This window comes from Trachurus japonicus, chromosome 4, assembly GCF_045865225.1.
Source record: "Trachurus japonicus isolate A0001 chromosome 4, Traja_1.0".
Lineage (NCBI taxonomy): Eukaryota > Metazoa > Chordata > Actinopteri > Carangiformes > Carangidae > Trachurus > Trachurus japonicus.
In genome coordinates, this window is record NC_140910.1 from 31,924,601 (window position 1) to 31,943,397 (window position 18,797).

General features: G+C 43.5%; 1 protein-coding gene across 1 annotated transcript; it reads left to right on the plus strand.

The window, feature by feature from the left end:
• Window positions 1-7,407: 7,407 nt before the first annotated feature.
• On the plus strand, window positions 7,408-14,873 carry LOC146989242 (lipoamide acyltransferase component of branched-chain alpha-keto acid dehydrogenase complex, mitochondrial-like). Its single transcript, XM_085775363.1, has 6 exons — window positions 7,408-7,753; window positions 9,933-10,099; window positions 10,212-10,289; window positions 13,315-13,506; window positions 13,595-13,666; window positions 14,706-14,873. The coding sequence occupies exons 1-6, from the start codon at window positions 7,423-7,425 to the stop codon at window positions 14,871-14,873; spliced, it is 1,008 nt and encodes a 335-aa protein (XP_085631489.1). The 5' UTR covers window positions 7,408-7,422.
• Window positions 14,874-18,797: the final 3,924 nt, after the last annotated feature.

Here is an 18,797-nt window from a genome sequence, read left to right on the forward strand (position 1 = left end):
AGTTTAAATTTGAAACACATGGGGAAATGTTCCCAATGTATTTGACTGATGTACTGTATATTTGCATTTTTAAAATCTATTTAAACAGCCAGACCAGATGAGATCATTTCTGGCTGTTTAAAAAACACTGAAGAAACAAAAAACCAATCCAACAAAGTATAAATGAAACAGTAATCTCTTTCAATGAAAAAAACATTTTTTTAATTGCTTTATATATATATACGGTATATATATATAATTATATACAGAACAATACAATTCTCTTTCTCTTTCTTGTTTTTGTTTTGTAGTTTTATTGAGATTTTTGGGGATTATTCTGTTATATGTATTTTAGTGATTATGTATGTAGTTGGTATATTTGTGTTTAATTTTTGTATGTTGTTATTTATTTGAGTCTGATGTAAAGGATTTATATCCTGTATCAGATGTTTTTCATTAAAATTAAATTAAATTTCATTAAATACATTTTTTGCCAGGGCAATAGTTACAGGGTATCCGCGGGTCTTAAAAAGTCAAAAATTTGAAAATCTAAATTTTAGGCCTTAAAATGTCTTAAATTTGTTGAATTATTGTGTTCAAGTCTTAAATAATTTTAGACAGGTCTTAAATGTTCTTATGCCCACCATGGGCGAGCATTTCACTCGCATTTGCCCCTAAAAAAAAATACATGTGTGAACCGGGAAAATCACAAAAACAGAAAGAGCACAACCTGCGATTGGTCAAAAACTACAAATCCCACAATTCTCTGGCCTCAACAACAACAGTAGTTAGTGTAAGTAAGGGAGAGTGGAGCTGTCGGTGAAAAGAGGAAACAACGCCACGTCTGGTCCTGTTCTATGTTGTCCGTTCACACCGTCACCGTTTATTCGTTACGTCCGCGGTGTAAAAGGCCGTGACGCAAAGACGCGATTAGGCGCGAGACGCGATTAGGCGGGCGACGCGGTATACGCGACTTTTTTTTTTGCGACGCAATACAGGCGATTCTTTTATGGCGACGGGACCTTCGCGTCTTCGTCTATTTCATCACGACAACACGAGGAACGCTTTTTTTTCGCGCGAGCTTTGACGCGCGACCTAACGCGAGATACGCGATTTGACGCTCGTTTTGACTCGTGTAAAAAAAAAAATCATTTTCACTACAACATTTTTTATTTTTATTTTTTCAAAGGAGGTTAAATCGAAAGCAACTGGACTTAGTTATTTGTCTGAAGACGTTTCACCTTCATCCAAGAGGCTTCATCAGTTCTACGCATCTGACCAGGCTGGGACTGGTCCAACTGGTCTGGAGACTCAGTATAAGTCCGGTTGCTGAGACTTTAGAGCAGCGGTACTCAATAGGCGGCCCGCGGGCCGCATCCGGCCCGCCGAACCTTCCAATCAGGCTCGCGACTGAGTTCTAATAGTTTACATATTACTGTATACTGTATTTCTCGGGCTCCGCGCGCCTGTAAGTCAAAGCGCTGGGACATGGAAACACGTGCGAGGCGTTTGTGTGTGCCTGTGAGGCGCTGCACTGGGATACAGAAACGCCGACGAACCCAAATCACCATGCGCGAGTGTTTGGGGAGCGGGCTGGACTGCAGGGTTTTCCCTGCCTGTCTGCAAAGACCGTGGGTGATTTTCACCGCCGTCTTGGTTCAACTGTGTGTGCATCATGCATGGGGGGCCGTTCAGATGAAGCGTCTTTTGCGCGAGCTCAAACCCATTCAATGTAGCCGCACGTCATGCACGCTCACAACTCAAAAGCCGTAGCTGCGCGCATTTGATGAGACGCATATTGTTTTTTCTTGCACGTCTGCGGCGCACAGCTGCACGACCTGCTTCCCCCCGGTGTTGTGTCCCGGTGCCCTCGGCCTGTGTCTCCTACTGTTTCCCACTGAGCTCTGCCTCGTTTGAAAGGTGAAGGAAGCCCATGTGTGGAAAGACGTCGCCTCCGAGATGTAGAATGTGTGTTATAGAAGAGAAACACACATTTCAGGACCAATGACTTGTATCCTCAGAACAGAGTCAGACATGTCCTGTGATGGTCAGGTCATATCATATTTAAGATGAAAATCACAGGGCATGTCTGAGGATACAAGTCAGCAGTGTAAAGCTCCAGCATGATATGTAAAGGATGATATGATAATGTCAAGACATTTACAAAACACCGTGAAGTGTATAAATAAAAATTATGTGCTTACAAGTAAAATAAAAATATTTAAATTATTAGATGAAAAAAGGTGAATTTAATTTCAATCTCGGCCTATTTGAATGTTCGGCCCCCAAGGTGTCTGTTAAGAAAAATTCTGGCCCTTTCACAAATGTATTTGAGTACCCCTGCTTTAGAGTCAAAGAGGAGCAGTGCGTCTGCGTCGCTGTGTCGGACTGTTTGGATTTAATGAAGAAGCTGCACGGTGTCCTCCCGTATTTTACCTGGGTCGCTACCGGAGCTTGATAAATGGAGAGAAAAAACAAACGCCAGGCGCACGTCGCGGTAGAACCGAGAACAGCTGAGTTTTCCTCCTCCAGCTGAACAGCTGATCTGTGATCTGTGGTGAAGACGTCCAGAGACCTGCCACTGTGTCACGGTGCATTAATATAAACTCTGTCCTCAGACTGTCCTGACTGTCCCTGAACACCACACAGAGACAACATGGAGCTGTGTGACAGGTTGAGTTTTATTTATCATGATAATTAATACTTAGTAACAAGCCTGTAAGTTCAACACATCAGTATGCTACTGTGATTTAACTAGCCTAGTTAAATAAAAAGATGTAGTTTAATACCATAATATCTAGGGCTGACCAAAGGCCAATGTCTTTACTTCATGTGACAAATATTTATTACTTGTTGCTACGACTCATTTTAGCTTCTTTCACCAAACTCCCATGATGCACTGAGCTCCTACATCCCATCCTTCTTCTGTAGGGCTGCTGTGTGTGGACCAGATGCTGCCGTCACCATGACAACGTCCCAACGTGCAGGAGGACACGCGGTCAGAAACTCCAGAGGTCAGAGAGGAGGTGGGAGGTCCTCCGCTCTGATTGGCTGAGAGACCCCGACTCCTCTCCCAGGACCCAGGACCCAGGACCGGCCCAGTCATGTGACTCTGAGTGGAGGGGGGTAAGAGGGTAAGAGGGGGGGTAAGAGGGTAAGAGGGGGGGTAAGAGGTGGGGGTATCTGTCGGTCACATGACCTGGAGACTCTGACTAAAATTAACCAGCAGCTGATCTGATCTGAGGTCAAATTTCTCAGCAGCATGGACGACGACTGTTGCCGCTGCGCTGAGACAAGGTGAGAGCTGCTACACTGAGACTGTACTACTACAATAATACTGCAATACAATACTACTACACTGTAATAATACTACCTCACTGTTATACTGTAGTACCACAGTACTGCAATACTACAGAGCTATAGTAATACAACACTAACTACAACATGACACCAGTGTTCACCGACTACAACACTAACACTGTGGTACTGTGTGATACTACTACAACACTGTACAGCTGTACTCTGATAATACAACACTGTAATACTACAGTACTACAATAACACAGTGGTGCTATGATAATACTACTGTAATTATACTGTAGTTCTACAACACTGTTAGACTACAGTACCACAACACTGTAACACAACAGTCCATTACTGTGATACTACACAACAATAACACTACATTGTTATATTACTGCACTGTAATACTACAGCACTAATGAAAATACAACTAACAAGATACACTCAGAGTAAATGTACTTTTTTTCATACTGTGTAACTGTCAACATGAAGATAAATGGAAAATAAATCAAATCAAATAAATAACTTGTAATTTCACCAAAATGAGGATTTTCTGTTATATTGTAAATTTCTATTTTCCTTTATTGTCATCGAGCAACGAAGCACAACGAAATATAGGTGAATCTCTCCCTAATCATTTTAAAAAGTAAAAAGGATAAAATAAATATACAAAGACTAATTTAAGATATAGATATATTCATTATGTAATAATGCAAAAAAAAATTCACCTCATGATGTAATGATCTGCCACATTTTGTGATAAAATTCTTAAACGCAATAGGTAATAAACCTTGTTGCATTTTGTTATAAGTTGTTACATATTGCATTAGTTACAAAATAAAAGTGTTGCACTTTTTTATATAGAAAATGTAAGAATCTTGTGCAAAATGCAACAACTTATTACAAAATACAGCAAAGTTTATTACATATTGCATTCAAGAAGTTTATTACAAAATGTGGCAGATTTTACAAAATATTACATCATGAGGTGAAATACAGGCCTCAATTAAATAAATAATTTAAAAAAACAGTTTTCTTTTCAAGTTATTTAGCAAAATAGAAATTAGATTAAATAAATTAAATGTTTTTTATTTGTTCCTCTGGTGATGATCAATAATCTCAGAGCTGAGTTACCATAGTACTATGTGCCGTAAACTGAATTCACTTCCAAGTCTTCCAAGTCTTCGAGTATTTTAGTCTTAAGTGTTGAGAATTTGTGGAATTTAGTCCAACTCTCAAACTTAAGAATAAAAGCTTTTTATCAACTTTCTCAAGTCTAAGAATCACTCATACTCTCCCAGATATTTAAATGATCAATAATCAATAACGACAGGATGATCAGGAGGAGAGCGAGGCTGCAGCTCAGAGGTCAGAGGTCATCTCGCCTGTCTCCCCGTGCGGCGCTGTGACGTCGTCGTCGTCGTCGTGGTGACCATGGTGGGGGGCGTGGCGGTGTGCGGCTCCATCAGCTCGGTCAGAGCTCTGTGGGAGACCCGGATCAAGAGGAGGAGGGAGGAGCAGGACGAGGAGGAGCAGCAGAGGAGGAGGAGCGGCACCGAGCGGCGCTCCAGACTCAGCCTGGGGGTCTGGGAGGACCGGGCCCTTCTGGCTCGACTCAGACAGAAGCTGCAGACCGAGGACGGACGGCTGGTGCTCCGCATCGAGCAGGAGGAGTGGAAGGTATCAGATTATTGTCCTGGTCCAGTCTTCTTTTTTTTTTTAAGTAGGCCTATATTTTTGGGGCTTTTATTGCCTTTAATTGATAGTGCAGTCGAGAGAGAGACAGGAAATGGGGAGGCAGAGAGTGGGGGAATGACACGCAGGAAAGGGCCGTCCAACGCGGGACTCGAACCGGGGCCGCCTGCACCGAGGACTGAGCCTCAACATGGGGCGGCAGCTCCACCCAGTGAGCTAAACACCGCCCCGTATAGGGATTTTTTTAAGCAAAAAAGTCAGCGTATGCATGAAAAAGTGCAAAATCATTAACTTTGATAAAAGGACAAGGCTTATTTACCTCTTTATTTGTCATCCCCACCTTTCAGTCATTTACCACTATTAGTATTATTATCTTGCCTGGATGAAGCATTATGAACATAGAAAAAACTGAAATTGCAGCACTCACAAAATAATCTTGAATCATTTATTAAACGCACAGCAGTGCCTGACTAACGCGTTTCAGCCCTTGGCTTTCTTCAGCGTGGGGAATTATGAACATAGCACATCACAGCTTGTAAATAGCATAATGCAAAAAAACAATTTGATTCAGAGAGAAAAGCCAATCAGTAGCCTAGCTACTGAGACCAGACAAAAACGTAACTTTTTAACTTTATGACTATCACCTCCTTGGGACAGTCCATTTAAGACTGTTTCTTGGCCTTGTGGCTCTTTTCATTATGTTTCTGAGCAGAATGTGGGCTTGACCAATTATGACCAGGGATTAATAAATAACGGCGCTACTTTTTTCAGTAACAGTTATCAAAAAAGTTACTGTTTCCCCGTTACAATGCTGTTACCGTTACTGACAATAAAATGTGCCGTTACTTGACTCAAGAAGTCCCATCAGAAAATAGTAAAACACCTGTTAAAGTTTACGTTATACATTTTTTTTTCGGTCCATCAACTAGTCTAACATATTTGAGCATTTTATGGAATAAAACTAACTCAATAGTTACTGTTATTATGTAGTAAATTCAGTTACTAACTCTTTTTGGTAAGGCTGCAACTAACGATTATTTTCATTATCGATTAATCTGTTGATTATTTAAACGATTAACCGATTAGTTGTTTGGTCAATAAAATATTAAAAAATGTTGAAAAACATCAATCAGTGTTTCCCAAACCACCAGCTGACGTCCTCAAATGTCTTGTTTTGTCCACAAACCAAAGAGAGACTCAGTTTATTGTCATAAAGCGTCGGACGATGGCCGCATCCTCTCACACCAGTGTTGGGCAGTAGCGACGTTAAGTTCGTGAATCAGAGCCGTAGCTGGACAACTTTATCGCTGCACAGCGACCGCGCGCACCGTTGCACGTCGCTCCAAGAGCCGGTGCGTCCTGTCTGCAGCGGAGACACGGCCACTGAGAGGACTGAGTGACGGGACCGTTCCTGTAGGAACGCGCCTTTTAATGAATCAAACCAAACACCCTGAACAGCATGCTGAGTACGAGAGGGAGAGACGACTGCAGCAGTTAAAACGAAAGCTCCTTGTCCCAGCATGTCGCCCACTCCGTCCGTGGCCGACGTCTTTTAAAACAGTGTTTCCCAACCTTGGGGTCGGGACCCCACGTGGGGTCGCCTGAGATTCAAATGAGGTCGCCTGAAATGTCTAGTAGCCTAATTGATGAATTAAAAAAAAATCTGACCAAGAAAGGTTAGGAACCACTGTTTGAAAAGACACTTGGGTTTTTTTGGAATGTACTTGCATAGATCTTTCAGCACTCACAATGGGCCGATATAAATGAAAAACTTTATTTAACTTCTAAAAAAAATAGCTTTGATGTAGCTAAGCTACTTTTGTCATTTTATTGTAGCGTAGCTTGCTACATTTCTCTGGTGGGTAGCTTCAGTGTAGTGAAGCTTCATTTCATGCAGAGTAACTTGTAGCTTAGCTCACTACATTTTCCAAGTAGCTTGGCCAACACTGTCTCACACACATACACACCACAGAGAAGCGCGCATGCATAACAGCAGCGCGTGTTGAAAGCGAAACTTAATACGGCGCGGTGCGTTCCCCCCCGACGATCAATCTGCTCGTCCCCCCCCCCCCGTCGACAGGTCAGACACCACCTTAACTAACAAATTTTCTGGGGGAAACACTGCTATGACTATATATACATTCCTAGAAATGTTTAAATGTTTTGGGAGAAATTGTACCACTTTTTTTCCAGAAATTTCTCTACAATATTTCCAAAAATTCACACCATTGGCCCTAATTAGAATGTACATCAACTAAAAAAGTAACATTCTTAACCACTGTCCACTGATTTCTCACCGACTTCGTTGAAAACAAATGCACATGGAGGAGAGGAGGGTTAGAAACACAGAGGAAGAGACACCTAACACTTATGATCATTTATTATCCGATGTTACAAATTCAGGTTGAAGTTCTCCTAGAAAAAGCATTCAGACAAAAAAAAAACATGTCCAGATGTCCATTTCCAGCCTCGGCAGCTAAAGGGTTAACTGTGTTTTTACCGGCGTGTGCTCAGATCAAGCTCAGCGAGGTGGTGGGGACGGGACGGGACGGACGCATCCTGAAGGAGGACATCCTGAACTTCCTGGCCCGGCAGACCGGCGCCATCTTACCTCCCACTCCGTTCCAGGAGATCCACACTCCGGGTCCGGGTGCGATTCCCGCTGCCGCCGCCGCCGCCGCCGCCCGGCCCGCCGGCGCTCCGGCCGCCATCAAGCCCCCGCCCGCCATCCCCAGACCCGTGTTCACCGGGAAGGACGTGACCGAGCCCCTCAAAGGTCAGAGATCATCTCAGCAGTCAGCAACGGGAAACTGTGACGTCAGTGCAGACTTTAGAGACTCTGAGATTATTGATGAGCTGATCAATCGATCACTTTGTTAGTTCTGGTGATTTAAAGGTATAGTACGTAGGAATTCCCCCCATCTAGCGGTGCGGTTGCATATCTGAACGTATTCTTGATGTTGCATTCAGGTGAAATGGGGCAGACGTCAGACAGACAACAGACGCTGCATGTAACAGGATAAACAAGCGTCTATGTAAACAAGTGGTCCGCCAGCACGAGGCAGAACAATACAGGCCTGACAATATGTTGTCATGGTGATGTGGTATTGTTTTACCGTCTTTCTCTGGTGGAGTAAAATGACATCCGGTTGGATTGCCGACGGCCGTCTGCCTGACTGCACCTGAATGCAACACCAGTGCCTCCGTCCTTCCTCACACTACACAGTGGTGACAGTTTTAACAGGCCGTTTCCGTGGTTACCTACGCTCACGCTGTCACTCAACGTAAAAAATGGCGCTGCAACATGGCCGCCTCGGTTCGGTGCGTCGACCACTTATGTATTTGTAACGACTTGTAACAACTCATTCTAAGGTACCAGAAAGCTTTCATTTGTATGCGGGTGTGATTCACCTTCAGTGAAATACGGATTTATGAAAGACAGATTTGATTTTTACTAATAAAAGGCCAAATAAGTTACATACTGGGGCTTTAAAGGGCGTAGGTTTAACCCAGACCCAGATGGTGGTATAAGAATTGCAGAAAAACCTGAACCTTTAGCCTTCAGTAGACTGTGAATACTGTTTTCCTTCTTTATGACCTTGAGGTGCATCTAGGTGACCACAATTTTACTGATTTAAATTCATACGGGAAGCAAGTTGTTGCTAAAACTGGGAACTTTTAGTTAGGGCCACGGGGCAAACACATCGAGGCACTGTCCTCTGGCTTCTGCAAGACACAAGTCTCGTCTATTGGTGTGTTAATCCACGTTTCGATAGGTATTATAGTTTTTGATCAGTCACTGTTTAATGACCATGACCGTATTTGGAGAAGTGTTGAGATTATAATGGGTGTGTATTGGGCGGAATGTTCGTGTCAGAGTGGGAGAAGTTGCCAGAAATTGTCTGAATTTTTCTCTTTCCACGCTGCTCACGGGCACAATTTACACTCTACACACATAATCTTTTCCACAGTTGTAGACAAACTTGTCCTCTCTCTAACAATGTGTTCATCAAAGCAGAGAGACTTACAGAATTTAAACTGTGAGCCTCTCATTGCGGCCAGGTCTCTTCCTGCCGCCCATTGACTCTAATACAAAGATTTTCTGAGAGAAGCAGAAGGGACCCCTGTTTATAACTCACAAGTGTTTCCAAAATATTTACTGTAGAAACACCAAAGTCATATCAAAGTGTTCAGGAAGTCTTTACGACGACCACGGTCTGCTTCTTCTTCTGATAGTAGCTACCGTTTTCTCAGAATAAGCCCAAATGTGAGACCAGCGCAGAGGCAGAAAATCACCCTCTTTTCTCCACGTTTCTGTCTGCCTCAGCCTGGGGGGCCTCTATCGTCATTGGCAACCACCTCAAGTTGCCGTGGTAACCTCTGAGCCTCAGGCCAGAGCCAATCAGAGACCAGTTCTGCTCTGAGCACTGTCTACCACACATTTATGATGCGTTCCAGGCAGGCTTTTGAACCCGTAAGTCACCAGTTACGAGTTACAACTGGGAACTGGGAGTACATCGATCTAGTACGAGTTCACAGGTGGGAAGTTACGAGTTTGACTGTACGTTCCAACGGGTAACCATAGGAACAGGTCGGAAAAACACGAGTTACGGGTTGCCTGGAACGCACCATTAGATCAAGGCTCTGCCAAACACACCAACACACACAACACACTCTCCTCTCTTATCGCCACTACCTCAGTTTCTGTTCAGTTGAAGCTTTTTTCTTTGTTTTTCTGCACTGTTTGATGGGCCGGTGTCAAAAGTGACCAATTTTAAAATGAAAACGATGAATAAACATTAGCTACTTGTTTTTCAATCTACATTAATTTGTATTAGTTTAAAACCACAGGCCGCTGAAAAACGTCTGGCCCAGATAAAGTTCTTGGTTTGAAAATCTGTCCCAACTGAATTGGTAGTTGAATATCCCTTTAACACCAGATTGTTATTGATCAGGTTTCCACAAAGCGATGGTGAAGACGATGACGGCCGCTCTGATGATCCCTCACTTCGGCTACTGTGACGAGGTCGACCTGAGCCGCCTGGTGGCGCTGCGGGCGGAGCTCCGGCCCCTCGCCGAGGGCCGGGGGGTCAAACTCAGCTTCATGCCCTTCTTCATCAAGGTACGGGGCTGAGAGGTGGGGCGAGGGGGCGGGGCTTGGCGGGGCGACCTTGATGCTGATTGGTCACGTGATGTTTGGCGCTGACGTTGATGCTGTGCTCTCATTGGCTCAGGCTGCCTCTCTGGGACTCCTGCACTTCCCCATCCTGAACTCCTCATTGGACCAGAGCTGTCAGAACATCACCTACAAGGTACGACCCGGTCCAGACTTCTTTATTTTCATCACTTTCTACATTGTAGATTCAAACTTTTTCTTTAAGACCCAGTTGTTTCAATCCGTTGTTTTGCCATCCAGGATCACGTAATCCACCTTTACCTTTACCCCAGTTGTTCAGAGCAGATACAAGCTTCTCTAGATGACCAAATCCAGATAATGAGTGTTTTAAATGTGTGAACAGCAGGTAGAACAGCAGCATGGAGACACTCAGAGTGGATTTATTTGAAAATGGGATGTTTGTGTTGTTTTCTCTGCTGTTTGTTGTTTCTTCAATGTCGTTTAAACAGCCAGACCTCATCTGACAACTAGTGTTGTCACGATACCAACATGTTGGTACCGGTATCGGTACCAAAATGTTTTTCAATACTTTTCGATACTTTTTGGTACTTTTCCAAATAAAAAGAGAACACAAAAAATGTCATTATTGGCTTTATTTTAATAGAAAATCTTAGAACTATAATATATGTATCAGTAAATAATCAGTAAATCAATAAACAATCACTGCTGCAGGATTAAAATTGAAATTTCCATCAATATTAATCTGAACTCTTCCTAAATTAAAACATTAGTGGTCTGTTTAAAAATCAAGGGTTAGGGTCAACTTCTTTGCATTATTTGAGGTCTGAAAACACTGCATCTTTTTTTGTTATTTTGACCAGTTGTAATTTTTGGGAGAAATTGTTATCAGTAGTTTATAGAATGAAACACAAACTATCATTTTACTCAAACACACACACCTATTGTTTCCCATACATTGACCAGTGTGTGGCGCAGCGCCACAGAATCAAGACCAAGACACAAATTGATTGAACGCAATATCGTTCCGTTAATTCATCTCCGCATAGCACTCTTTCGCTGTGTTCACACACAACACACACAGAGAGAGAGAGAAGCGAGCATGCATGCCAGTGGTGCACGGTAAAAATGAAACTTACCAACCAGCAGTGTTTCCTATTAATTAACGAGTCTGTGGCGGCCCGTCTCTCACGTGCGCGCTGGTGCACACACACACACACACAAAGACGGGTCAAAGTTTCCTGATCCGACTAAACAGTTCTGATCAACACAAACTGAGGGTTTGATCCAGATTAAAACAGAGACTGGATCACGTGATCTAATCTGATCTCAGGATCTGGTTTTAGTTTTTGCAATAACCCGTTTTCAAGGTTTTATCCGATCAGATCACTGGGTCTGGACCAGTCTGACCCGGTTATAGTCCAGTAATTTTAGGCCAAAAAAGGGGTCAACGTTAAACAAATTGCAACAGAAGCAAACTCAACTGATTTTGAATCCTCAACATGTCCTGAGTGAGGGAAAAAAAAACCCGAAGAATCCCATTAGGGGAAAGTTTCGAAAAACACCCAAACATATCCCATTTATACGCATATTAAAAAAAACATTTCACGGGAATAGGGTAAAGTTTTTTACCTTTAGATATCTCCATGAAAATTACTGAGTTGATTACTTACATTAAGACAAACAAAAAATGTATTACAAGTTTTTAGAAATTCTTTGTTAACATGAGCAAATTTGCATACATTTGCATAAATTCCACCATTTTGACGGCACATGTATATATGAAGTTGCTGTGGTGGTACCGGCATGAAAATTGGAATGAGTTGACTCCATTGGTCAACAGACAAGTTGACCACTTTAAATTTCAAGATGACTGCAATTTTTCAAGACAGCCACATCCTTAGTAGAGCAGGTATAACATGCTCCGTCTCTATCATAGACTGTAAAAGTCTCTATTAATGCTCATGGGCCTAAATTGGTTCCATTCCTTAAAGCAGATATCAGTGGAATGTTTTTGTTAATATAAGTCCTAAATAGTCCTATTTTCTGTCAGCAATCACTTACATGAAGTATTTCAGCCTAAACACGAGTCTCTCCGTCACTCTGCTCTGCTGTAACCCGAGGAGAAAATTTTCCTTGTGGGATACAAGTGTTATCCAATGAGGGGAGAGAACGGCATGAAGGGCTGTGTGTGCAGCCAAGGGATGCGCGTGAATGTGGTGACGTAGCACGAGGACCAATTGATGCCTGACAAGGGCGGGGGCTGCTAACTCATGGTGCGTTCAAGGAAACTCGTACTTTGTGTTTTTCCTTCCTGTGAAGTCATACCAGTTCGATCTGGTACGAGTTCACGGGTCGGAAGTTACGAGTGGCCGTTATAGGGAACTTTCACAGACAACAGGACGGTAAAAACACGAGCTACGGGTTACCTGGAACGCTACCAAGTCGTAGTTGTGACTTGAAGCTGTAACTTACGGTTTCAAAAGCCTGCCTTGAACACAGCATTAGCCGAAACGGCCGTGCCGCTGTTATCTGCTTTAAAGCAGAAGTGAGTGATATATTTGTGTCAATATAAGTCTTAAATAGTTATATCTTCCGACAGCAATCACTTACATAGAGTGTTTGGACTGAAACACGGGTCTGTCAGTCACTCTGCTCTGCTCTGAGCCCAGGAGAAAACTTTTCTCGTATCCTACAAGTTTTATCCAATGAGGAGAGAGAACGGCATGCAGGGCTGTGTGTGCAGCCAAGGAACGCCGTGAATGTGGTGACGTAGCGACGAGGACTGTTATGGTGCGTTCAAGGAAACTCGTATTTTTCCGACCGTGAAGTTGTACCAGTTCGATCTGGTACGAGTTCACCGGTCGGAAGTTACGAGTGGCCGTTATAGTGACTTTCACCGGTAAAACAGGTCGGAAAAACACGAGTGGGTTGCCTGGAACGCTACAAAGTCGTAAGTTGTGACTTGAAGCTGTAATTTACGATTTCAAAAGCCTGCCTGGAACGCAGCATTAGCGAAAACGACCGGATCACTCACTTCTGCTTTAAGTTTTTTAACTGTTATGTTAACAAGATTGAACAAGACATTTTCACCTGCTCTACCCAATGTTTAGATCAGGTGCTGTATGTATGCAAATTAGCCATACGTAATTGGATTATTACTTCACATCATTTATATCTAATCACTGTCTCTTTGCCATCAGGCGTCTCACAACATCGGGCTGGCGATGGACACGAGTCAGGGTCTGCTGGTGCCCAACGTGAAGAACGTGCAGCTGCTCAGCGTGTTCGACATCGCCCAGGAGCTGAACCGGCTGCAGACGCTCGGCGCCGTGGGGCAGCTGGGAACGTCGGAGCTGACGGGGGGAACGTTCACCCTGTCCAACATCGGATCAGTGAGTCCAGACGCCGCCGCTCTGAGGACGGAGACGGACTCTAGACCCGCTCTAACCACAACCTGTTTCCTCTGTGTGTGTGTTGTAGATCGGAGGGACGTACGCCAAACCAGTCATCCTCCCTCCTGAGGTCGCCATCGGAGCGCTGGGGAAGATGCAGGTGAGTTCCAGACTTTCCCACGGCCCATGAACACACCACAGAGGTCAAGGTACTTAGATAAGCCAAGCCCCGCCCCCTTCCTGTGTGTGTGCAGGGTATATAATAAAAAAAGAAAGAAAGGTAATTAGAGTTTAAAGGGATAGTTCAACATTTTGTCAAATTGGCCCATTGCCATAATCCAGAGCAGAGCCGTGAGCTGCTCAGAGTTACGCTACGGAGGCTCATTATGGGATTTCTTGGTTTCCCTCATCAAACTCATCAAATACACAATCCAACAACTCCACAACGCTCTGGTGGACAAGTTGTGACCTGCACATTCACCACGCTATGAGATAATAACACAACGTTACCACACAGAGTTGTTTTAGAGGGAAATACAGAGACTGTTGATGAAAAACTGTCCCTGAAGGCAACGCGCATCAGTGGTTTTGCATGAATTTACCTCCGTCCAATCAGGAATCACAAAAACCACGCCCCCATTGCTCGACTCCAGCGTGTGCTTCATTGCAGCTGGAGACTGTTGTATGTATTGCACCACAAGCAGAGCGATTGATATAACAGAGGGGCTACAGCAGGCTGCCGCTATCATGTTCTTCTATGGGACAGACAGCACTGAGCTTGCTTTTGAATGGTAAAATATTAAAAAATAAACCCTATAAGGTACATTTACAACTGTTAACTGAATTATTGTACATCAATGTCAGTTCTCAAACAAAAGGCAAAATCTTTTTGCTTCATGGTTTTATTTGACACTCCGAATTGAAGATTAGCCTGCCCTACAGTAAAAATGGCATAAAATAAAGAGTAAAGCAATATATTAAGCGGTAATATATGTATTTAAGCATCAAAGATGTTCAATCAAACCAACAACGTTCAAAACACACAGCCATTCTCACAAGTATAAAGTCCGCTAGCTTAATGCTAACGTATAATGTAAAACCTCATAGACGGGCTAACAGAAATTAGCATCGCATTTCGCGGCAACCGACTAATTTCTGACACTGTGTGTGTGTGTGTGTGTGTGTGTGTGTGTTCTCAGGTGCTGCCCCGGTTCGGCGCCGGCGGTCAGGTGGTCCCGGCTCACATCATGGCGGTCAGCTGGTCGGCGGATCACCGCATCATCGACGGCGCCACCATGTGCCGCTTCTCCAACCTGTGGCGGGAATACCTGGAGAACCCGGCCAGCATGGTGCTGGACCTCAAGTGACCGGACCCGACCGGATGGAACCGGATGGAACCGGATGGAACCGGATGGAACCGGACCGCCAACACTAACACACCTTCACCTCTCCCCCTTCGCCGCCATCGCCACCGCCACCGCTGCTGCTGCCTTCATCATCATCTTCTTATTCTTCTTTTCTCTCATTTCCTTGTTGCCTTTGAGCGAGTTGCGGCGGCGGCGCGATGCGGCGGGGGAGGGGCCAGCCTGTCAATCATGTCGTTTCCATGACAACCACTCATTCACTCACCCACCCACCCCCTTACTCTCTCACTCACTCACTCTCTCTCTCTCTCTCTCGGTTGGAGGTTTAGAGGTTTTTGTAGTTTTTGGTCCAAGTTGAACCAGGGTTCAGCTCTTCAGGTGCTGGTGGTCTGGGTCTGGATTCTCTTTGCTGGGGGGTCGGGGGTGTGTGTGTGTGTGTGTGTGTGTGTGTGTGTGTCATCAATAATTCATCAGTTCATTGATCAGTTTGGACTCTGTTATCCTGGACCGGACCAGTTTTGTTGTTTTTTTTCTATTTGGAAAATTAATCCTAATAATAATAATTTTAATCGGTGAAACTTTTAATTTGAAAATCACAGGAAGTGAGACTGAACCAGTGTGTGTGTGTGTGTGTGTAAGAGAGATCCAGAACCAGAGTCTGATTGGGGGGGAGGGGGGGGGCAGAACTGGGTCCTGAGACCTGAGACCCGGGTTCACCAGAGTCCAGTTCCATCAGTTCGATCCAGATCAGATGAACCCGTCTGGGATCTGGTCCAGTTTAAAGTGGTTTTCTGAGTCCAGAACCAGGACCAACCGCTCTGTGAAAGGTCCACAAAGTCTCCGCTGATCATCAGGACCAGAACTTCACATGGTTCTGGTCCTGGTCCAGGTCCTGGTCCGATCTGGTCCTGACTGACTGAACTGTGTGTAAATGAACCAGTGGACCTGCTGCTGGTTCTGGTTCTGGACCCGTCTGACTGTTACTGCCTGGTCCTGGTTCTGGTTCTGGTTCTGGTTCTGGTTCTGGTCCTGGTCCTGGTCCTGGTTCTGGTCCTGGTTCTGGTCCTGGTTCTGGTCCTGGTTCTGGTCCTGGTTCTGGTTCTGGTTCTGGTCCTGGTTCTGTAGCTGCTAAGTGCCCCCCCCCCCCTCTCTCCCCTCCCCTCCCCTCCCCCCACCAGCTGCTCCCTGACCTGGTTCTGGTTCTGGTCCTGGTCCCGGTCCCGGTCCCGACGTCTTCCTCTGGGCTGCTGGGTAACGATGGTGTCGTAGTTTTTTTTTTTTTTTTGATACTGACCTTTATTTTGTCTATTTTGTTTTGTTTTGTTTTGTTTCATGTGTTGAAATGTTTGTTGTTTGTTGTTTGTTGTTGTTGATGCTGTCGTGGTTTTGTGTTGGGATGTGGATCTGGATCAGGACTCTTGGACCTGGTTCCTGGTTCTGGTTCTGGTTCTGGTCCGACTCATAAACTGTGAAGTGTCTGAACCCTGGTCAAACGAGAAAAAAGAAAAAAAAAGAAAAAAAAAAAAACTCAATAAAGTTGAAGTGAACCAAGTCTGAGTCGTTTGTGGTGAGTTCAGGTTCCTCAGAGAACGTGGGAGAAGTCACTTTCTGGTCCTGGACCCAGTTGTTACAAAGGGTTAAAAACTGATCGGATTTTGGATCATTGATCAGATCAAATCTTGAAAATGGATCAAACCTTCATCAGTTTGTGTCGTTCAGAACTTTTTAGTCGGATCAGGAAAACGTTGATCCAGAACATCAGGATTATTCTGATCCCAGCAGTTTGGTGGATTCAGGAACAAAATGGGATTTAAATTAAATGTTATCTGGTCAAATAAACAACATTTATAATGTAGAATATATAAACTTTTGATTATTTCACAATTAAAGAACTTTTTCCCAACAATTAGCAAATTTAATGAGATTTGAAGTTTAAATTTGAAACACATGGGGAAATGTTCCCAATGTATTTGACTGATGTACTGTATATTTGCATTTTTAAAATCTATTTAAACAGCCAGACCAGATGAGATCATTTCTGGCTGTTTAAAAAACACTGAAGAAACAAAAAACCAATCCAACAAAGTATAAATGAAACAGTAATCTCTTTCAATGAAAAAAACATTTTTTTAATTGCTTTATATATATATACGGTATATATATATAATTATATACAGAACAATACAATTCTCTTTCTCTTTCTTGTTTTTGTTTTGTAGTTTTATTGAGATTTTTGGGGATTATTCTGTTATATGTATTTTAGTGATTATGTATGTAGTTGGTATATTTGTGTTTAATTTTTGTATGTTGTTATTTATTTGAGTCTGATGTAAAGGATTTATATCCTGTATCAGATGTTTTTCATTAAAATTAAATTAAATTTCATTAAATACATTTTTTGCCAGGGGTAATAGTTACAGGGTATCCGCGGGGTCTTAAAAAGTCAAAAATTTGAAAATCTAAATTTTAGGCCTTAAAATGTCTTAAATTTGTTGAATTATTGTGTTCAAGTCTTAAATAATTTTAGACAGGTCTTAAATGTTCTTATGCCCACCATGGGCGAGCATTTCACTCGCATTTGCCCCTAAAAAAAAATACATGTGTGAACCGGGAAAATCACAAAAACAGAAAGATCACAACCTGCGATTGGTCAAAAACTACAAATCCCACAATTCTCTGGCCTCAACAATAACAGTAGTGTAAGTAAGGGAGAGTGGAGCTGTCGGTGAAAAGAGGAAACAACACCACGTCTGGTCCTGTTCTATGTTGTCCGTTCACACCGTCACCGTTTATTCGTTACGTCCGCGGTGTAAAAGGCCGTGACGCAAAGACGCGATTAGGCGCGAGACGCGATTAGGCGCGCGACGCGGTATACGCGACTTTTTTTTTGCGACGCAATACACGCGATTCTTTTATGGCGACGGGACCCTCGCGTCTTCGTCTATTTCATCGTGTTTGGTGGGAAGACCCACAAGGGGCTTCCCACCAAACACGAGGAACGCTTTTTTTTCGCGCGAGCTTTGACGCGCGACCAAACGCGAGATACGCGATTTGACGCTCGTTTTGACTCGTGTAAAAAAAAAAATCATTTTCACTACAACATTTTTTATTTTTATTTTTTCAAAGGAGGTTAAATCGAAAGCAACTGGACTTAGTTATTTGTCTGAAGACGTTTCACCTTCATCCAAGAGGCTTCATCAGTTCTACGCATCTGACCAGGCTGGGACTGGTCCAACTGGTCTGGAGACTCAGTATAAGTCCGGTTGCTGAGACTTTAGAGTCAAAGAGGAGCAGTGCGTCTGCGTCGCTGTGTCGGACTGTTTGGATTTAATGAAGAAGCTGCACGGTGTCCTCCCGTATTTTACCTGGGTCGCTACCTGTAGCAGACCACTTTTTGGTTTTGTGTGTTTGGGTTTTGTGTGTTGCTGTTGATCATTTTGTCCACAGGAGGGCAGCCTGGTACCGTTAGAATGGTCGAATGAGCTTTTATTTTGAAGAGATCGCTAACCTACTATGTCACTTCCTGGCTATGTCGTGTCTTCCGGTAAAAAACAAGGTGATACGGAACGAGTTAACGGCGAAAGTAAAAAGTTAACGTAAACAAAGGAAAAAGAGGCAATGAAAGAGTTGCGGTAAATGAACAATAAAGGACTGGAAATAGCAACCCCCCGAGGAGGCACAAGGTTAGCAATTTGTAGTGTTTACGGTACTTGTGTTGATGATTTGTATCAGAAAGCTAAAGCTATGCTAACTGTTTTGCACATAATGAAAACATAAATGTAACTGGTGTATCTTTGTGTCTTATCAGTTCTCACGTTGGTATTCAACGAGTTGGTTACGGAATGGTTTATGGAAATAAATGTTGAAAACCACCAGTCGAGTCCTAAATCTTTCGGAGGGTATGCTACAGTGAGAACTTACCCCAGC

Bases quoted from the DNA above. Each gene is read 5' to 3' on its own strand.
- LOC146989242 (XM_085775363.1), top strand. From the start codon at position 7,423: ATGTCCAGATGTCCATTTCCAGCCTCGGCAGCTAAAGGGTTAACTGTG. The intron at 7,754-9,932 runs GTCAGAGATCAT...GTTATTGATCAG, and splicing joins CGTGACCGAGCCCCTCAAAG to GTTTCCACAAAGCGATGGTG. The intron at 10,100-10,211 runs GTACGGGGCTGA...TCATTGGCTCAG, and splicing joins TCATGCCCTTCTTCATCAAG to GCTGCCTCTCTGGGACTCCT.